General features: G+C 41.8%; 1 protein-coding gene across 2 annotated transcripts; it reads left to right on the forward strand.

The window, feature by feature from the left end:
- Positions 1-332: 332 nt before the first annotated feature.
- Positions 333-15043, forward strand: UBAC1 (UBA domain containing 1). 2 transcript variants are annotated; one of them, XM_033137599.1, is made up of 10 exons: positions 334-553; positions 1101-1221; positions 1811-1884; positions 2943-3050; positions 6141-6243; positions 6534-6642; positions 8281-8518; positions 9092-9178; positions 14139-14277; positions 14644-15043. In XM_033137599.1, the coding sequence occupies exons 1-10, from the start codon at positions 416-418 to the stop codon at positions 14757-14759; spliced, it is 1233 nt and encodes a 410-aa protein (XP_032993490.1). In that variant the 5' UTR covers positions 334-415; the 3' UTR covers positions 14760-15043. The 2 variants fall into 2 exon arrangements, with proteins under 2 accessions (XP_032993491.1, XP_032993490.1); XM_033137600.1 differs by lacking the exon at positions 2943-3050 and having other exon boundaries at positions 333-553.
- The last annotated feature ends 2256 nt before the right edge of the window (positions 15044-17299 follow it).

Genomic DNA, 17299 nt, shown 5'->3' on the forward strand with positions numbered 1-17299 from the left:
TTTAGTAACTGAATAGAGATATTGGATTCCTGTCTCATTCTATGAGAGCTGTTCTCTCATGTTTGAAAACTGCGCCTGAAAGAGGAGCTAAGAGCCGGAAAGTTTGCTCTTTCCCCATGGAGTTCCGCGGGTGTCCACTCGGGGCGGAGCTACCGGGGTGGGCGGGTTGGAAACGGCCCCCGAGGTTGCCCCTGTCAACCAGGCAATGATCCACTCTACCACTTTCCTATCTCTATTAAAGAGCGTCGGGTAGTTCCGCGGCGGCGGCTGAGACTGCAGCTCCCGGTATCCCAGGGGCGACGGGCTTCCTGTCCCCCTCCCCTATCCTCTCCCCGCCCACTTCCGGTCTCCTTTCCTGGCCGGCCGTTCGCATCTTTGCGTTCTCCCTGGGCGGCTTCCCGGCGGCGATGCGGCGATGTTCGTGCAGGAGGACAAGATCTTCGCGGCGAAGGTGCTGCGGGTCCGCGTCTGCGCCCTGGACGGCACCGAGTGGCTGGAGGAGGTGCCCGAGGACGCGGCCGTGGAGCGACTCAAAGAGCGCTGCCTCAAGCGCGTGAGCGGAGGGGAGCAGAGAAGGGAGAGGAGAGGAGGGGGCGCTGAATGCTGGGCCTGGCCAGGGGCCCTCATGTGCTCGGAGCGGCCCGGAGCCTGATGGTTTTATCAACGGGGAGCGTGGGGTGGGGGTGAGGCCTCGTTGAAGTGGCGGCTGGTAGAAGCGCCCTCCTCCCTGCTTGCAATCGCAGTTGTTGCCTCGAGAAGCTGCCGGATCCGACCCTTGGCCCTCTGGGGCTGGGAGTCAGGGGTGCTGCTGTGCCCCCGCCTCCTCGGGGCCTTCTGCAGGCGAAGCTGGTGCTCACCTGCGGAGTTCCAGCCTTCCTTACCTTGCGTTCACTTCCTTCTCTCCCAGGGTTTTCCTGACCGTTTGTGATTTTGCAGTTTGCAGAACATAGGGGCTGGGTTTTGTTTTGTTTTGTTTTGTTTTGTTGTTGCTACGATGTACCTTGGAAGCGTTTGGCCTGGGTGTAAAAGGCTTGCGTGAGCACACACCCCACCCCCAGTTAAGTGGTTTGATTCAGCTTCTTTTTACTTTCCTACCTCAGTGTGCACCTGGCAGCCTGGAGGATCCAAAATGTATAACACACCATAAATTGATACATGCAGCATCAGAAAAGGTGCTGACCGACACAAAAACAGTCCTGGAGGAAAATATTGAAGACCAAGGTAAGGGAGTGTTGTGAGAAGTAACACCACAGGGAGTATCCAGATACCCAGACTGTGCAATTAGTCTTAAGCACTGGGCAGAAGTATTTAACTGGTTGTGCCCACCTGAATTGCTGTCTGGAGGACAACTTTCAGCTTAAGCACTCGGGACACTGAGGGGAATGTGACTATATCATGTACTGCCATGTGCTGTCCTCAGAAATATTATTAAAGTCACTACTGTGCAGGCAGTCCCCCCTTTATGCACATTCTGTATGTGCACAATTGTGTATATGTGCATCATTCTGAAGCCAGAAGTGACCTGGAAACATCATGAAGAAATCACCAAAGCATCATTAAAAGGGGGAACAGAGTGTTTGCAGGCTTTTTCAATGGGTTTCAATTATATGTGATTTCACTGACGTGTGCTGTGCCTCAGAACACCCATGTAAATGGGGGCTGCCTGTATTTCATTTTTCCCTGTGGACTCATCTTTCACTGGTGGGGACATAATACAGCAGAAGACTTTATCTTTCCATACCCCCTTTTCAGGAAATGTGCAAGGAAGGCTTGTTCTCTGAATCCAGACAATTCTTCTCTCTTTCTATAGATGTTTTAGTGCTGGTCAAGAAAAGAGCTCCACCTGCCCCTCCAAAAATGGTGGACATTTCTGCAGAGGAAAAAGTGAGTCCAGGGGCTTGTGGGGTGGCTGCTTCTGGCCTTTGCCTTGACAAGTTGTAGAAAGATACCTGTGGCTCATCTGGCTTGGATTTCAGGAGAGAGTCCATCTTGTCAGCTTGTAGTATAACTCTGAGGAGGAGTATTTCTGCTTCTTTCTTTGCATCCTTTAAGGCACAATCTGCCTGTGTTGACCCTGTGAGTCTCTCCATGAAAAAAACAGCCAGCATGGGAGCTACCCAAAGCCAAAGCGGAGCAGATTTCCCAGGGCACTTTGGGAGAAGTTTTAAGAGTGAGGTTTAGGAAGTAGGGCTGTGTGGCTGAGTGTGTGCATGTTGGGAGGCAAAGGCAGATCTGGGCAGCAGGTGGGAAGCAGCTGCTCCCCCCCCCCAGCCGTCTTTGAGCTCTGTGTCCCTGCAGCCTATTTTGGGCGGTGTGTGCTGATCATTCAAGATCTCCTAGGTTCTATTTTTAGCTGCTTGCTGGCAGCCTTCCTATCCTCAATTGATAAGCAGGGTGTCTGTATGTCCCCAAGAGAGCAGTTATCACTGCACACATCTCATAAGACATTTTTTTAAAGGGCCAGGGGATATTTTTTCTCCAACATTTTTGTGGAGGAGATGGAAAGAACTGCAAGGCAAGAGGCATGACTAGCTGGCCAAGAAAATGTGCATGTAGGGTGGTTGGAAAAGGGAGGCTGTTCCCCCCCCACACACACACCTGGTGGGCACCAATGGCAGAGAGTGGGAGGGTGGTTCCCTAAAGGAACTAGAAAGTCTCCTCAAGAAATGAAACCCTCATTATAAGAGGAATGAGCATTTTCTTTCTGGAGGAGCTGGTTCTTGTCTCATTGATGCCTGCTTCTTTGAAGGAGTTCCAGTTACAGGTGGGTAGCCGTGTTGGTCTGCCATAGTCGAAACAAAATAGGAAATTCTTTCCAGTAGCACCTTAGAGACCAACTGAGTTTGTTCTTGGTATGAGCTTTCGTGTGCATGCACACTTCTTCAGATACACAGAAGGAGATTGGTGCACTATGCAGACAGCATATTTCACTTTCATTTTAGCGGAAACAGGAACAGAAGGCACCTGACAAGGAGGCAATTCTGAAGGCAACCACCAGCCTCCCGTCCCACAGTGTGGACCGCAGTGTGGCTCACCACAGTATGAGGGATGTGAGTATTCTGCTTCTCTTCTGGGCTGCTACAGTCTGGGCCCCATCAGCTCTGCTCAGTGATCTCTAGTAGTCACTACTCTGCTGGCTAGGGATGCAGATGGTGCTGTGGTCTATACAACTGAGCCTCTTGGGTTTGCTGATCATCAGGTTGGTAGCATGACGGGGTGAGCTCTTGTTGCTCTGTCCCAGCTCCTGCCAACGTAGCAGTTTTTAAAAGCATACCAGCACAAGTAGATCAGTAGGTACCGCTGTGGCGGGAAGGTGTACGCCGTTTCCATGCACTCTGGCACTCGTCACAGTGTTTCGTGCACCAGAAGTGGTTTAGTCTTCCCACATGACCCGGAAAGCTGTCTGCGGACAAACACCATCTCCCTCTATAATCATAGAGATAAATGGGGAGAAAAATACATCATTTAGATCAGTGTTTTTCAACCACTGTTCCGCGGCACACTAGTGTGCCGCGAGATGTTGCCTGGTGTGCCGTGGGGAAAATTGAAAAATTACTTTATATATAGTCAATATAGGCACAGAGTTAAATTTTTTAACATTTTCTAATGGTGGTGTGCCTCGTGATTTTTTTCATGAAACAAGTGTGCCTTTGCCCAAAAAAGGTTGAAAAACACTGATTTAGATGGAGATAAAATGAAGATCTCCTAGATAACCCAGAAATAATTGTAAAGGCTGAAAAAGTTGTAAAAGATTTTGAGTTAAATGTTAATGAAGGTACAGAAACAACAATAGTTTGGGAAGCCAGTAAAGCAGTCGTTAGAGGGTTTTTTATAAGTCGAAATGCGTATCTAAAGAAAATTTGAAAACAGAAGAAAAAAGCTACTGAAAAAACCAGGAAAATAAACCATAAAATAAGCAATTAAAATATTACAAATTCAGTATTCAGTGGTGTTTAACCAAGAAATAGAGTGGAAGATCAAAACAATGAGACAGAAAATTTTTGAATCTGCAAATAAACCAGGAAACCTGCTAACATGGCAAATAAATAAAAGGAAAGCCAACAATTTAATTAATAAAATTAAAATAGAAAGGAAAACAATTGATAATCTGAAAGAGATTAGGAAACATTTTGTTAAATATTTTACAGAGCTATACCGAGCTGGACCAGAAAAGAAAGCGGAACTTGAGAAATATATTAGGCAAAACAAATTGCCAGTAATTCCAAATGTAAATTTAAATATACTAAATGCACCAATTACCATAACAGAGATTTCGGATGCTATTAAACAAGCGAAGACAGGTAAATCACCACGCCCAGACCTGCTAATGGCAAAATATTATAAAAAGTTATAAAATTATTTAATTCAACTATTACAAAAAGTAATGAATGAAATTTTAAGGGATGGGAAAATATCAAAGACATGGAAAGGGGCCCTTATTACCTCAATTCCAAAGCAAGAGAAGATCTTCAGGAAATGAAAAATTATAGATCAATTTCATTATTAAATTCTGACTATAAATTGTTTGCAAATATTTTAGCTAATAGAATGAAACGTATATTATTAGAGACAATTCATCAAGACCAAACAGGATTTCTTCTAGAGAGACAGATGAAAGATAATATAAGGAACATAATAGATATAATTGAATATCTAGATGTAAGAAATGGAAAACAGGCTGCACTGCTGTTTATCGATGCGGAAAAAGCATTTGATCATGTATCTTGGGCCTTTATGTTAAAAGTCCTGGAAGAAATGAATTTTGGAGAAAACTTTAAACGTGGAATAGAAAGAATTCTGATCAGAAAGCAAGATTAAAAATTAACAATATTACAACAGAAGAATGTATAATAATGAAAGGAACAAGGCAAGGATGTCCGCTATCACCATTATTGTTTATATTAGTGTTGGAAGTATTAACAAGGAACATAAGGGCAGACGATGCGATTAAAGGAATTAAGGTAGGGAGCAAAGCCTATAAATTGAAAGCATTCACAGATGATCTAGCAATCACGGTGGAAGATCCGATAGTTTTGTTGTCGGAAGTACAGTGGTACCTCGGGTTACAGACTCTGCTAACCTGGAAGTAGTGCCTCGGGTTAAGAACTTTACCTCAGGATGATAACAGAAGTTGCGTGGCGGTGGCAGCGGGAGGCCCCATTAGCTAAAGTGGTACCTCAGGTTAAGAACGGTTTTCAGGTTAAGAAACGAATTAAGTTCATAACCAGAGGTACCACTGTATTTGGGGGGGGGGACCCGGCCTAGTGTCAGTTTTTTAAATTAAATAAAGCAAAAACAAAACTTATAGTTAAAAATGTCTCAGAACAAGATAAAATGAAGATAGAAGAGAAGATAGGTATAAATATTCATAAAAGAGTGAATTATTTAGGAATGTGGCTAACAGCAAAAAATATAAATATAATTAAAGATAACTATTAAAAAACAAGGAAGGAGATAAAGAGGAATTTAGAGATTTGGAGAAGAATAAGTATGTCATTTATAGGAAGAATATCAGTGATAAAAATGAATATATTGCCAAAAATGTTATTTTTATTTCAAACAATACCGGTGATCAATAATATGAAGTGCTTCAAAGAATGGCAAAGAGATATTTCAAGATTTATCTGGAGAGGGAAGAAGCCAAGAATAAAATACAAACTATTAACAGATACCAAAGATAGAGGCTTCTCTCTTCCAGATTTAAAATTATATTATGAAGTGTCTTGTATTTGTTGCATCCAGGAATAGATAAGTTTTAAAAATACAGATCTACTGGATTTGGAACGTTACGATAATAGATTAGGATGGCATGCATATTTATGGTATCAAAAGGCTAAATTACATAAGAGTTTTCACAATCATATAATAAGAAAAGCAACATTTAAAGTATGTGAGAAATATAAGGATTTATTAGAACAAAAACCACCTTGGTGGATCTCAGCAACGGAAGTAATTTCAGTAAAGAAGCCAAACATGGGATTAAAATGGATAACATACAGAGAATTATCAATTGAAGTCGACAACCAATTAAAATTGAAAGAATATATCGAAGAGGAGAAGTAAATGATTGGTTATAAGGGTGGAAGGTGCATGCCTGACAAGTGACCTACAAAATGCCTTGATTGCCTTCCCTCTTTCAGTTCCAGACGGAGCTTCGGAAGATCTTGGTTTCTCTCATAGAAGTTGCCCAGAAGCTGCTAGCTTTGAACCCAGATGCAGTTGAGCTCTTTAAGAAAGCAAATGGTATGAAGGGGGGGGGGGGTTCCTGACCTTCTTCCTAGGACTTATATTCTGAGGTGTGTTTGGTCTACTGGTCATACAGAGGGGCTGACATGGCTCCTGCCATGGACTGCAAGCACTGTTTTGGAGATTGGGAAGGTCTGGGGAAGTTTAAGTGTGGTGGGGAGCAAGTGCCCCCCCCCCCCCCCCCGCTTTCGTGAGTAGAGAAAGATGCCCCAAGCACACATGGATCTGCTTTTCCCCAGCACTGGTAGAGCTGAGGTGTGAATTGACCTTGCCATTCTTGTCCCTAGCCATGCTGGATGAAGATGAGGACGACCGAGTGGATGAGATTGCCTTGCGCCAACTGACAGAAATGGGCTTCCCAGAAAGCAGAGCAGTCAAAGCCCTTCGCTTGAACCAGTAGGTATCCCTGGCAATTGAGCCTTCCCTTGGGATGGTTTTTTTCTCCCACAGAAGACTAAGCAAAGACTCATAGAATTGTAGAGCTGGAAGGAACCCTGAGGGCCATCTAGTCTAACTCTGCAATGCAGGAATCTCAACTAAAGCTCTGATGGCAGATGTCCATCCAGTCTCTGCGTAAGAACCTCCAGGAGAGTCCACCACCTTCCAAGGGAGTCCATTCCACTGTCGAACAGTTCTTACTGTCAGAAAAGTTCTTCCCAGTGTTTAGTTGGACTCTCCTTTCTTGTAACTTGAATCCATTAGTTCGGAACGTACTCTCCAAAGCAGGAGAAAGCAAGCTTGCTCCAACTTCCAGGTGACAGCCCTTCAGATATTTGAAGATAGCTATCATATCTCCTCTCATTGTCCTCTTCTCCAGGCTAAACACACTCAATTCCCTCAACTGTTAAGACTTGGTTTCCAGACCTTTGATTATTTTGGTTGCCCTCCTCTGCACACCTTCCAGCTTATCCATATCCACAGCAGACTCATTAAAATTAATCAACATGACAACAGGCGCTATAACCCTTTATATTGAACTTGTGCTTCGTTTCTGAGGATGAACTGTTCCCTTTATTAAGCCTTTGCTTTGTGATGGTCTGATGACTTGATACCAATAAATGAATCCAAATTGGAGAGGCTCCTTCTCGCATTATTGCATTGCTAGTTGGGAATGCTATGTATAGGTATGCTTATTATTATTTTTTTAAAAAGATTCCAGGGAGAGCCACTATGTGATTTCTCTCCCTGTTCCCTTTCCAACATATTCCCCAAGCATATTATAGGTTGCTGCTCCAGAGAACATTCCAGCCATTTTCATTGGCATTTTCATGAGCCAGGGGAATGGCGGGGGGTTGCTGCTGGAAGACAGAACTGCAAGTGAGCGTGAAAAGATGGTTGTCTGCCTGTTTTCAAGTGACAGGAGCAAGTAGGGTTGGCCACTTGCTGCCTCTTCAGTTTTGTGAATACACAGAATATACAGAAGTTGTAGTTTTCTGCTGCTCTTGAGGGAACTGGTGGTGAATAGTGAATGCTGGAGCTTAAAATGGGAGGCCCAGCCAAGTTTCCAGGTTGAATTAGCCAGTTGGCGTTGAGTTCTGTGAGCACTTGCCATAGTTCTTGCCCCTCTGTGGCTTGGCAAAGGTCTCCAGCAGCACCCAGGTCTCTGTGTTCCAGGCGTTCAGTTCCACAGAGTTTCAGCTGTCCTTCATTTCCTCCAGCTTGCTTCTGGTGCACATACATAATGCTCTTTGTCTCCCAGGGTCTCTTGTCTCATAGATTCATAGAACTGTAGAGTTGGAAGGGATCCTGTGGATCATCCAGCCCAACACCCTGCAGTGCAGGAAGCTCAGCTAAAGCATCCCTGACAGGTGGCCACCCAATCTCTGCTTAAAAACATCCAGTGAAGGAGAGATTGCCACTTTGCAAGCCACTGAAGTACAAAAGTGGCTGGTAGTCACTCTGGTTTGCACAGCCGCTGGCAAAAGTGGCAAGAGCCAAAGTCCACTAAGAATTGGCAAAGGGCAAACCCCCACCCCAGTTTGTTTCTGCCCCAATGTTTGTGCTGCTTCCTTACATGTCAACTTTTTCACCCAGCATGTCTGTGACTCAGGCCATGGAGTGGCTGATTGAACACTCGGATGACCCCACCGTTGATGCCCCCCTGCCAGGTCAGTTCTCTCTGGAAAATGCCTCAGTGGAAGGAGTGGCAGCCACCCCTGCCCAGGCGCTCGAGGGGCCCAACCAAGAAGTGGGGAGAGAAGAGCCAAAAGATGAGCTGACAGAAATATTCAAGAAGATCCGCAGGAAAAGAGAGTTCCGGCCTGATCCGCGGGTATGCTTTCTGCATGTGCACATATGTTCTTTTGCATTTGGGCGTGAGAGTCTGCTGATGCCACTGGAAATGGTCCATAAATTCTCAGTCCACAGTGTCAAAATTCCCAAAAGGGACGTTTTGATTCTATACAATGAGGGGATTGGATTTTTGTGGCAACTGCTTTTTTAATCTAAAAGCTGTTGCCATCTGTTTTTTTCAAAAGCCAACATGATAAAAATGCTTTTGGGTAGGTTGGTAACCATTTAGAAATTGTTCAGCTTCCCACCTTTTCTCCTGGGCTGTTGCAGGCATCTCTAATGCTGCTGTTGTCAAAACACCCACTTCAAATTTTCCAGCACTGACACCAAAAGGGCCCAATCTAGCCTGTGACATATTTTTGCATCTCTTTGATTTCACAGAGAGTGGTGACTGGTGGGGCTCAGCAAAATCAGTGCATACCCTTTTACAGACAGGCTTGTGTTTTACAATTTCCTTGCTCCTAGAAACTTGGCCTCTCTCCTCCTGTTGTGCCACGTACTTGGGTATGCTTTGCCCTTGTCCCTGACATAAGCTTTGTGGTTCTGCTTTCAGGCTGTCATTGCCTTGATGGAGATGGGCTTTGATGAGAGAGAGGTGGTGGATGCCCTCCGAGTGAACAACAACCAGCAGAATGCAGCAGTGAGTACCTGTCCCATCATGCCTGGGGGCTCTGCCTATTCTCTTATGTCTCCCCAACCATCACATGCACCTTGTGGGTGCCTTTGGGTGATGGGCCTCATGATGTGGGTGAATTCTTTCAAGGTCCCTTGTGGGGGAAACGTTTAGCGGATGGCATGGCTTTTTCCTAGATGCACCAAGAATGGATCCTTGCATTTGAGAATGTGGTGGAGATGCATGTAATTCTCCCTCTTTAAAAACCCTGGGCCACCCCAGTGCAATTGAATTGGCACAATGCCTGAAGTCTTGATCCTTGCCATCAGATGCAGTAATTCCTGCTTAGTGGAGAATTTTATAAAGCTGCAGCTTATTTCAGCTCATCCTGTTAGGACTCCTTTGGGTCTGGGAGTTGGAAGCCACATGCGAGGAGCTAGTGTTAAGTGGAATAGCACCTGGAAGTTGTACTTTGCAGCGGGTGGCAAATGCCAAGTCTTATACTGGAAAGAACCCTTGCTGGGGTGGGGTGGGAGTGGTGGAGGGAGGTTAGAGTAGGTAGGCTGCTTCTGTGTGAAGTCTCCATTGGCTTCCTTGGAGCTTGTGTTTGTCTGCCATGCTCTTGTCTCCCTCATCAGAAAACAAATGTAACTTTTTTTTTTTTAAATAAAAATGCTTTATTTTAATGTTTCAAATTATAATACATACACATATTTCCGACAAAACATACACAACCTACATACATTTTTCAACATCTTAAAAACCAAACACTCCATCATACTTTCCTTATCTTCATCACACTCTACCCACCACCTTCCCACACCCCACCCTGTGCATGACTTCCAGTCAACTCAGCTATAATTTCTTTCTGTTTCTCCTCTTTCTTTCTTCTAACACACTATTATTCCAATTTCTCATTTATTTACAGTTCCCCTTTGTTGTCTAACTTATTTAATATCCAATAGTTGTAACGGAACTTGTTCATTATAATAGGAGATTTGACTTTTCAACATAATTTTTCAAGTATCCTCTGAACGCTTTCCAATCTTTGTCTGCCCTTTCTTTTGTGGTCCTTCCAATTTCTTCCATTATTTTAGACATATTGTGATATTCTAGAAGTTTGGCAAGCCATTCTGTTTTTGTTGGGATTGCTCCACTTTTCCAATTTTTTGCTATCAGTAACCTTGCGGCTACTGTTGCATATAAGTATAATGTTTTATCTTCCTTCTTTAAACTGTCTGGTACTATTCCCAGTAGGAAACCTTCTGGTGTTTTTTTAAAAGAGTATTTAAACATTTTTTTCATCTCGTTATATACAGTTTCCCAAAATCGGACTATGTTGGGGCAATTCCACCATATGTGTATCATAGTGCCTTTTCCTGCATTGCATCGCCAGCAGACATCTCCGCAGTTTTTATTTATTTTGGCTATTTTTTCTGGTGTTAAGTACCACCTGTGTTGTATTTTCAAATAATTTTCTTTCAATATATTACATCTAGTAAAATTCATATCTTCTTTCCATAATTTTTCCCATTGCTCTAACATAATATTCTTTCCAATATCTATTGCCCATTTAATCATTGATTCTTTAACTAATTCATCCTTTGTCTCCCATTCTAACAACAAATTATATAATTTGGATATATTTTTTGAAGTTTCTTGTAATAAATATTTGCTAAATTTAGAAGTTCCTTTTTCAAATCCTATTTTTTTATCTTTTTGTAATCTGTATTTAATTTGGGTGTACTGAAACCAGTCTGTAATATATGCCTTTATTTCTTCATAATCTTTTAACTTTAATACAGCATTTTCTTCTTCTAATACATCTTTATAAGTGACCCAATTTTCTTTCATGTTCCATTTTTTAACTGCGACTATCTCTGCCGGCGATGCCCACCATGGTATTTTGGGCTCTAGGATTCTTTTGTGTTTTTCCCAAATTTTGTAAATAGATTTCCTAATTATATGCCCCAAAAAACCTTTATGCACTTTTGCTTTTTCGTCCACTAGATAGGCATGCCATCCAAATCTCGTTTCCACTCCTTCTAGGTCCAATACGTCTGAATCGTCTAGTTTAATCCATTCTTTTAGCCAGGTCAGGCCCACCGCATCGTGATATAATTCTAAATCGGGGAGGCTAAATCCTCCTCTTTCTTTCTTATCAATCATGATTTTGTACTTTATTCTTGGTTTTTTCCCTGACCAAATGAAATTTGCCAAATCTTTTTTCCAATTTTTAAAGCATTTTTCTCCTCCTAATATTGGGATACATTGAAATAAAAACATCATCTTAGGTAATATATTCATTTTTATTACTGATATTCTCCCTAGTAATGATAAATTTAATTTGTCCCATACTTGTAAATCGTTTTTTACTTCTTTCCATACTTTCCCATAATTTTCATTAATTAAATCCATAGTATTTGTCGTTATGTTAATTCCCAAATATCTTAATTTTTTTTGAATGCCCAATCCTGTAATTTCTTGTAATTCCGCTTTATCTTTTTCTTTCATGTTCTTCACTAATACTTTTGTTTTCCCATAGTTTAATTTGAAACCTGCTAATCTACCGTATTCATTTATGCACTCTAATATTCTGGGTACACACTGTAAGGGATTTTCTGTTGTAATCATGATATCGTCCGCGTAAGCTCTCAGCTTGTATCTTTTAACACCCACTGCTATACCTCTAATTTGATTGTCTGATCTTATTTTCTCGAGTAATGTCTCTAATACTATTATAAATAACATTGGGGATAGAGGGCATCCTTGTCTTGTACCTTTGAATATATTTATCTCTTCCCCCATCTCTCCATTAATTATGATTTGTGCCTTTTGTTTATTATATATTGCGTTAATACCTTTTTGGAAATTTTCTCCTAAATTCATTTCTTCAATCAATTTCCCCATAAATTCCCATGAAATTTTGTCAAATGCTTTTTCGGCATCAATTGAGATCAGTGCCGCTTGCTTATCGGTTCTGATTTGAAGATATTCTATTATATCTATTATATTTCTTATATTATCTTTTATCTGCCTTCCCTGTACAAAACCAGCCTGATTCTTGTGTACTATTTTCCCTATTATTTTTTTTAACCTATTAGCCAATAATCCTGCATATATTTTATAATCAGCATTTAATAGAGAGATGGGCCTATAATTTGAAATTGATTCTAGATCCGTACCTTGTTTTGGTAAGAGTGTTATGTATGCCTGGGTCCAAGAGTCTGGAATGTTCCCCTTCTCTAGTGCTTCCTCTATCACTTCTTTTAATGGTTCAACTATTTCTTCTATCATTTCTTTATAATATTCTGATGGTATGCCGTCCGGGCCTGGGGATTTTCCTATTTTAGTCTTTTGAATTATTTCTTTGATTTCTATGGTTGATATTGGTTCATTAAGTAATTTATAATCTTCTTCTGCTATTTTTGTTAATTTGTTTTCTTTTATATATTTCTCTATCTCCTCTATTGAGACTTCATCCTCCTGATATAATTTTTTATAATATTCTCCGAATTCTTTTTTAATTTCTACTGCATCCTTTATTGTTCTTTCTCCTATTTTTATTTTGTTTATTAATTTTTCACTTTTTCGTTTTTTTAATTGCCAGGCAAGTACCTTGCCTGGTTTATTTGCCCACTCGAAATTCCTATATTTCCAGAATTTAATTTGTTGCTCAACCTCTTGTTCTATGATTGTATTATATTCTGTTCTCAATATTTTTATTTCTTCTTTTAATCTCTCCTTATTTTTACTCATGTATGCTAATTTTTCTTTCCTCCTAATTTCTTTCAATAATTCCTTTTTTTATTTTCTTTATTCTTATGTATTATTGAATTTTGTTGTATAAAGTATCCTCTTGCAACTGCTTTCCCAGCATCCCACACTGTTTTCACATTTATCCCTTTCTTCCAGTTGTTTTCAAAATATTCTTTCATCAGTCTTTTAGCTCCCTGGATTACACCTTGATTTTTTAGCAAAAAAACATTCATTCTCCACCTTTTGCTCCTTTTCTCCTCTTTTTCTTTAAGTATTAATGATACTGGGTTATGGTCAGTAAGTGTTTTGGGTAGTATTTCTGCTTTCTCTGTATTTATTGTCATGTCTTTGGTTACCCATATTCCATCGATTCTACTATGAGAATCGTTGGGTTCTGAGAAGTAAGTAAATTCTTTTTCAACAGGGTGTTTGTCTCTCCATATATCAACCAAATCAAGAATTTTCACCATTTCCACAAAGCTTTTTGGTAACTTCCCATCATTTCTCCCCGTCCCTTTCTGCAATCTATCTAATTCCGGTTCCATTACTCCGTTCAAATCCCCCAGCAGAATAATATTCATGTCCATATATTCCATTAGCAGAGATCTTACTTTGGCGTAAAACTCAGATTTCCCGTTGTTTGGCCCGTAAATTCCAACAACTACAATTGATTCTCCTTCTAATAGAAAACAAATGTAACTTGATCATATATGAATGGTCACTTGGGAGGGGGAGGGCTGTTGTTAGAAGATGTATCCAGAGAGGGAGGGGTGGTCGTCCTGGAACTTGGTTGATTTTAAAAGAGGATTAGACAAGTTAATGGAGGAGAGTGTTCTGCCTCCACTGCTAGAAGCATTCAGCCTCTGAATAACGGTAATTGCTGGGAATCACAAGCGAGGAGTGAGGCTGTTGCACTGGGGGGGGGAGTCTTTTCTTTAGGACATCTGGTTGGCCACTGAGGACAGGATGCTGGACTCTAGAAAATGCTTGAAAGGCAGGTCTGTGTAGCAGGAGAAATTTTCTCCTTCCTGGGTGAGCTTCTCCTGCTGCTTTCAGTTAATCTCTTAAGAAACTTTGCCCGTGTCTGAATTGTAACCCCTGTTTTTGTGCGGAAACTGTATTAAGATTTCCAAACTAAGCATTAAAAAGCAGAGCCATCTTGTTCACAGGGAAAGGGAAGTAAAAGGATTTGCTGCCTTAACGTATTTCCTTCTGACTTGCTCTGCAGTGTGAGTGGCTGTTGGGAGACCGGAAGCCCACCCCAGAAGACTTAGACAAGGGGATAGATCCTGCCAGCCCCCTCTTCCAAGCCATCCTAGAAAACCCAGTGGTACAGTTGGGACTTACAAATCCTAAAACGCTACTCGGTGAGTGCTCTTGTGCCATGGGAAATCTGTGTGGGCTGGATTAGTATGAATCTTTGTGTTAAGCAACCCCAAATCCTGCAGTATCTCAGGAGGCTTACAAAAAAAACTGGTATTGCGTTTCAGATAAGGATCTAAAGACGGCAATAAAATGGAATCTGCAGCAATTAAACTGCAGAAGTAGTTCAGCCTACTGGGCCAGTTACTTTTTGTAAGGGAATTTTAAGTCTCTCCAGTTGATGCTTGTTTTGGGCTGCTTAACTGGACTCAAGAGTCCAGGTTGGTAACTGAGATGGGGAAATGCATAAAATGTTGTAGTTTATCATGTATCTTATAAATTGAACATCCCTACCCTCCTTTCTCTGGCAGCCTTTGAAGACATGCTTGAAAACCCTTTAAACAGCACTCAGTGGATGAACGATCCAGAAACTGGGCCAGTCATGTTACAAATTTCCCGAATCTTCCAGACACTGAATCGCACATAGGAGGAGGAGGAGGAGGAGAAGAAGAAGAAAAAGAAGAAGAAGAGGAAGAAGGAGGGGGGGGAGTAAATTTCCTTGCTTGTATGGTCATTTTGGACTCTTTTTGGCTCTGTGTCTCCAGAAGAACAAAAAGGGCAAATTGTTTACCAGGAGAGAGCAGAAGTAGTGTGTTGGGTGTTCACTCTTTGCATTTTGGGGTTTGTTGTGTCACCCACTTTTTTGTTTGCAGTTCTGGCTTACATACGGTGTGATTATTATTATTATTATTATTACACACACACACACACACACACACACACACACACACACACACACACCCTGTGTTAGTGGAAGAGGGTTTGAAGACTTAGGTGTTTGTTTTCTTTCAAGTGTTTCTATAGAAACAGGAAATTATACATCTAAATACATGAAAAGGTGTTCACAGTTATCTCAGAATGTGTTTATTGAAGAAATGAAAATATAATTCATGTTTTTGATGTTCGGACTGAGTATAGAGGCCTCTGCCTGACTGGCCCCACAGTGTCAGCCCCAGAATGTTTGTTTCTTCTCATACAGCTACCTCTGCACTGAGATAATGAACGAGCTGGCCATTCTGGCATTCTGTTTTTTGTCATTGTGGAATAGAGAGACCCTGGAAGTAACCTTCCTTGCCCCATCTGAAGGAGCTTATCACCTGGCATTAAGAACATAAGATTTGGTCACCCCCAGCTTTTTCTTTCTGTCTGAAGCCCTTCTGAGGCCAGGTCTGGTTTTAGTCAGGGCTCCTTTGCAGAGAATAAAACACATCTTGCATGTGGCTGTCTGTGCTAGTTGTTTCTTGAGGGCAGCATGACCAGGTGGGGGTGAGACCAAGTGCTGTTAGACCTCTGGGAACAGGGTTGGTTTGTGCCTGCCCTAAGAGCAGATTTGGTGTAACCAAGAGAAGCTGATTTGGTGGTTAGGAACAGAATGAATAAAGTGGCCTAGGGTAACTGAATATATCGTCAGGAACATGTCAGCGCAAGTGTTCAGGAAGGGTAGCGAAGAAGGATAAATCCTGGCATTAAGTGGCTGATATCATATACCTTTGGCCCTGTGAGAGAGGGGAGAAGTGTGCCTTTGTGTTAATGGTCCCTCATACTCAATTAGCAGAGAAATATTTAGCTTTGCACTCTCCCTAAGGTGCAACTGAACACCCTAGGCCAAATAAACCTACAAATTGGCTATGGAGGAAGCAGAACAAAACCAATGTGAATGCACCTATGCATGCAGAGGAATCCTGGTTCAATGCCCAGATACAGCTAGGAAAGACCCTGCTTGAAACTCTGGAGAGCTGCTGCCAGTCAGTGTAGGCAATAATGAGATGGATGTGACCAACATGATTCAGTATAAGACAGTTGCTGCATGTGTTCTGTGAAATCTCTGAGCTTGGATTTCACAGGAGCCTTTCCAAGCAGACTTGGACAATGTAACTTTTCCACACATACAACAATTGCTGTGGACCAGAGAATAATAATTATTATTTTATTGTTTATACCCTGCCCATCTGGCTGGGTTTCCCCAGCCACTCTGTGTGGCATCCAGCAAAATATAAAAAATAATAAAATGTCAGACATTAAAAACTTCCCTGAACAGGGCTGCCTTCAGATGTTTTCTAAAAGTTGTGTGAATCTTGTATCTCCCTGACATCTGATGGGAGGGCATTCCATAGCCACTGCTGAGAAGGCCCTCTACCTCTTTTCCAATGCAGACTGGGAAGGGATTTGCACTCTCAGCAGCAGTGGATTTCTGGATGGGCTTGTCTGTTTTCAAACACTCTTTGGAAAGTTTCTAGCTTGAATGCAGTCACACAATTCATGCAAAGTTGGAAAAATTAAGCTCAGCAAAACAAGATTACTGCATTTTTCAGAGTATAAGACGATGTTTCTTGATTTAAAAAAGTTTGTCTAAAATTAGGGGATGGTGAATGCACAGGGGTTCTGGCTCTGGCACGGGTAGCTCAGGTTCTAGTTCTAGTTCTGGTGCAGGCAGTCCAGGCTCGGGTTGGGTTCTGGAATGGATGTTTAAAATACTGATTTCTTAATTTGGGGTTCAAAAAAATAGAGGCCATCTTATACATTGGGGCACCTTATACACAGTACTACCCTTGTTTAGAGGTGGAAGCTTTTCTTTTGTCAATTAATTGACCCTTAGCTTGAAAGGAACTTTATACACTCAGAAAAGAGCATAGAGGAAGGAAGAATCCTTGCACACTGAAAAGTAGCAGTCATTTTAGGGAGGAGGCTCGAACCCTTCTCCTTGACACACTAGCTTTCTTAACATGAGGTTCCTGACTAGGCAAATGATTCATCCTAGCCATCCTGTCCTTGTATCCTGAAGTCATACAATTCCATGAAGGCTGCATCATGGGTTTTTTTTGTAAATAGATAGGTCCCAAATAATAGAAGGGAGTTGGAACAGTTGATCAGAAATAATACTACAGATTAAAACTTGCATACACAGGAAAGAGGCAGGTTGGACTATTGCACTCATCCTAAAGTGGAAAAGAGGTTTGACTATGTAGG

This window comes from Lacerta agilis, chromosome Z (assembly GCF_009819535.1).
Source record: "Lacerta agilis isolate rLacAgi1 chromosome Z, rLacAgi1.pri, whole genome shotgun sequence".
Lineage (NCBI taxonomy): Eukaryota > Metazoa > Chordata > Lepidosauria > Squamata > Lacertidae > Lacerta > Lacerta agilis.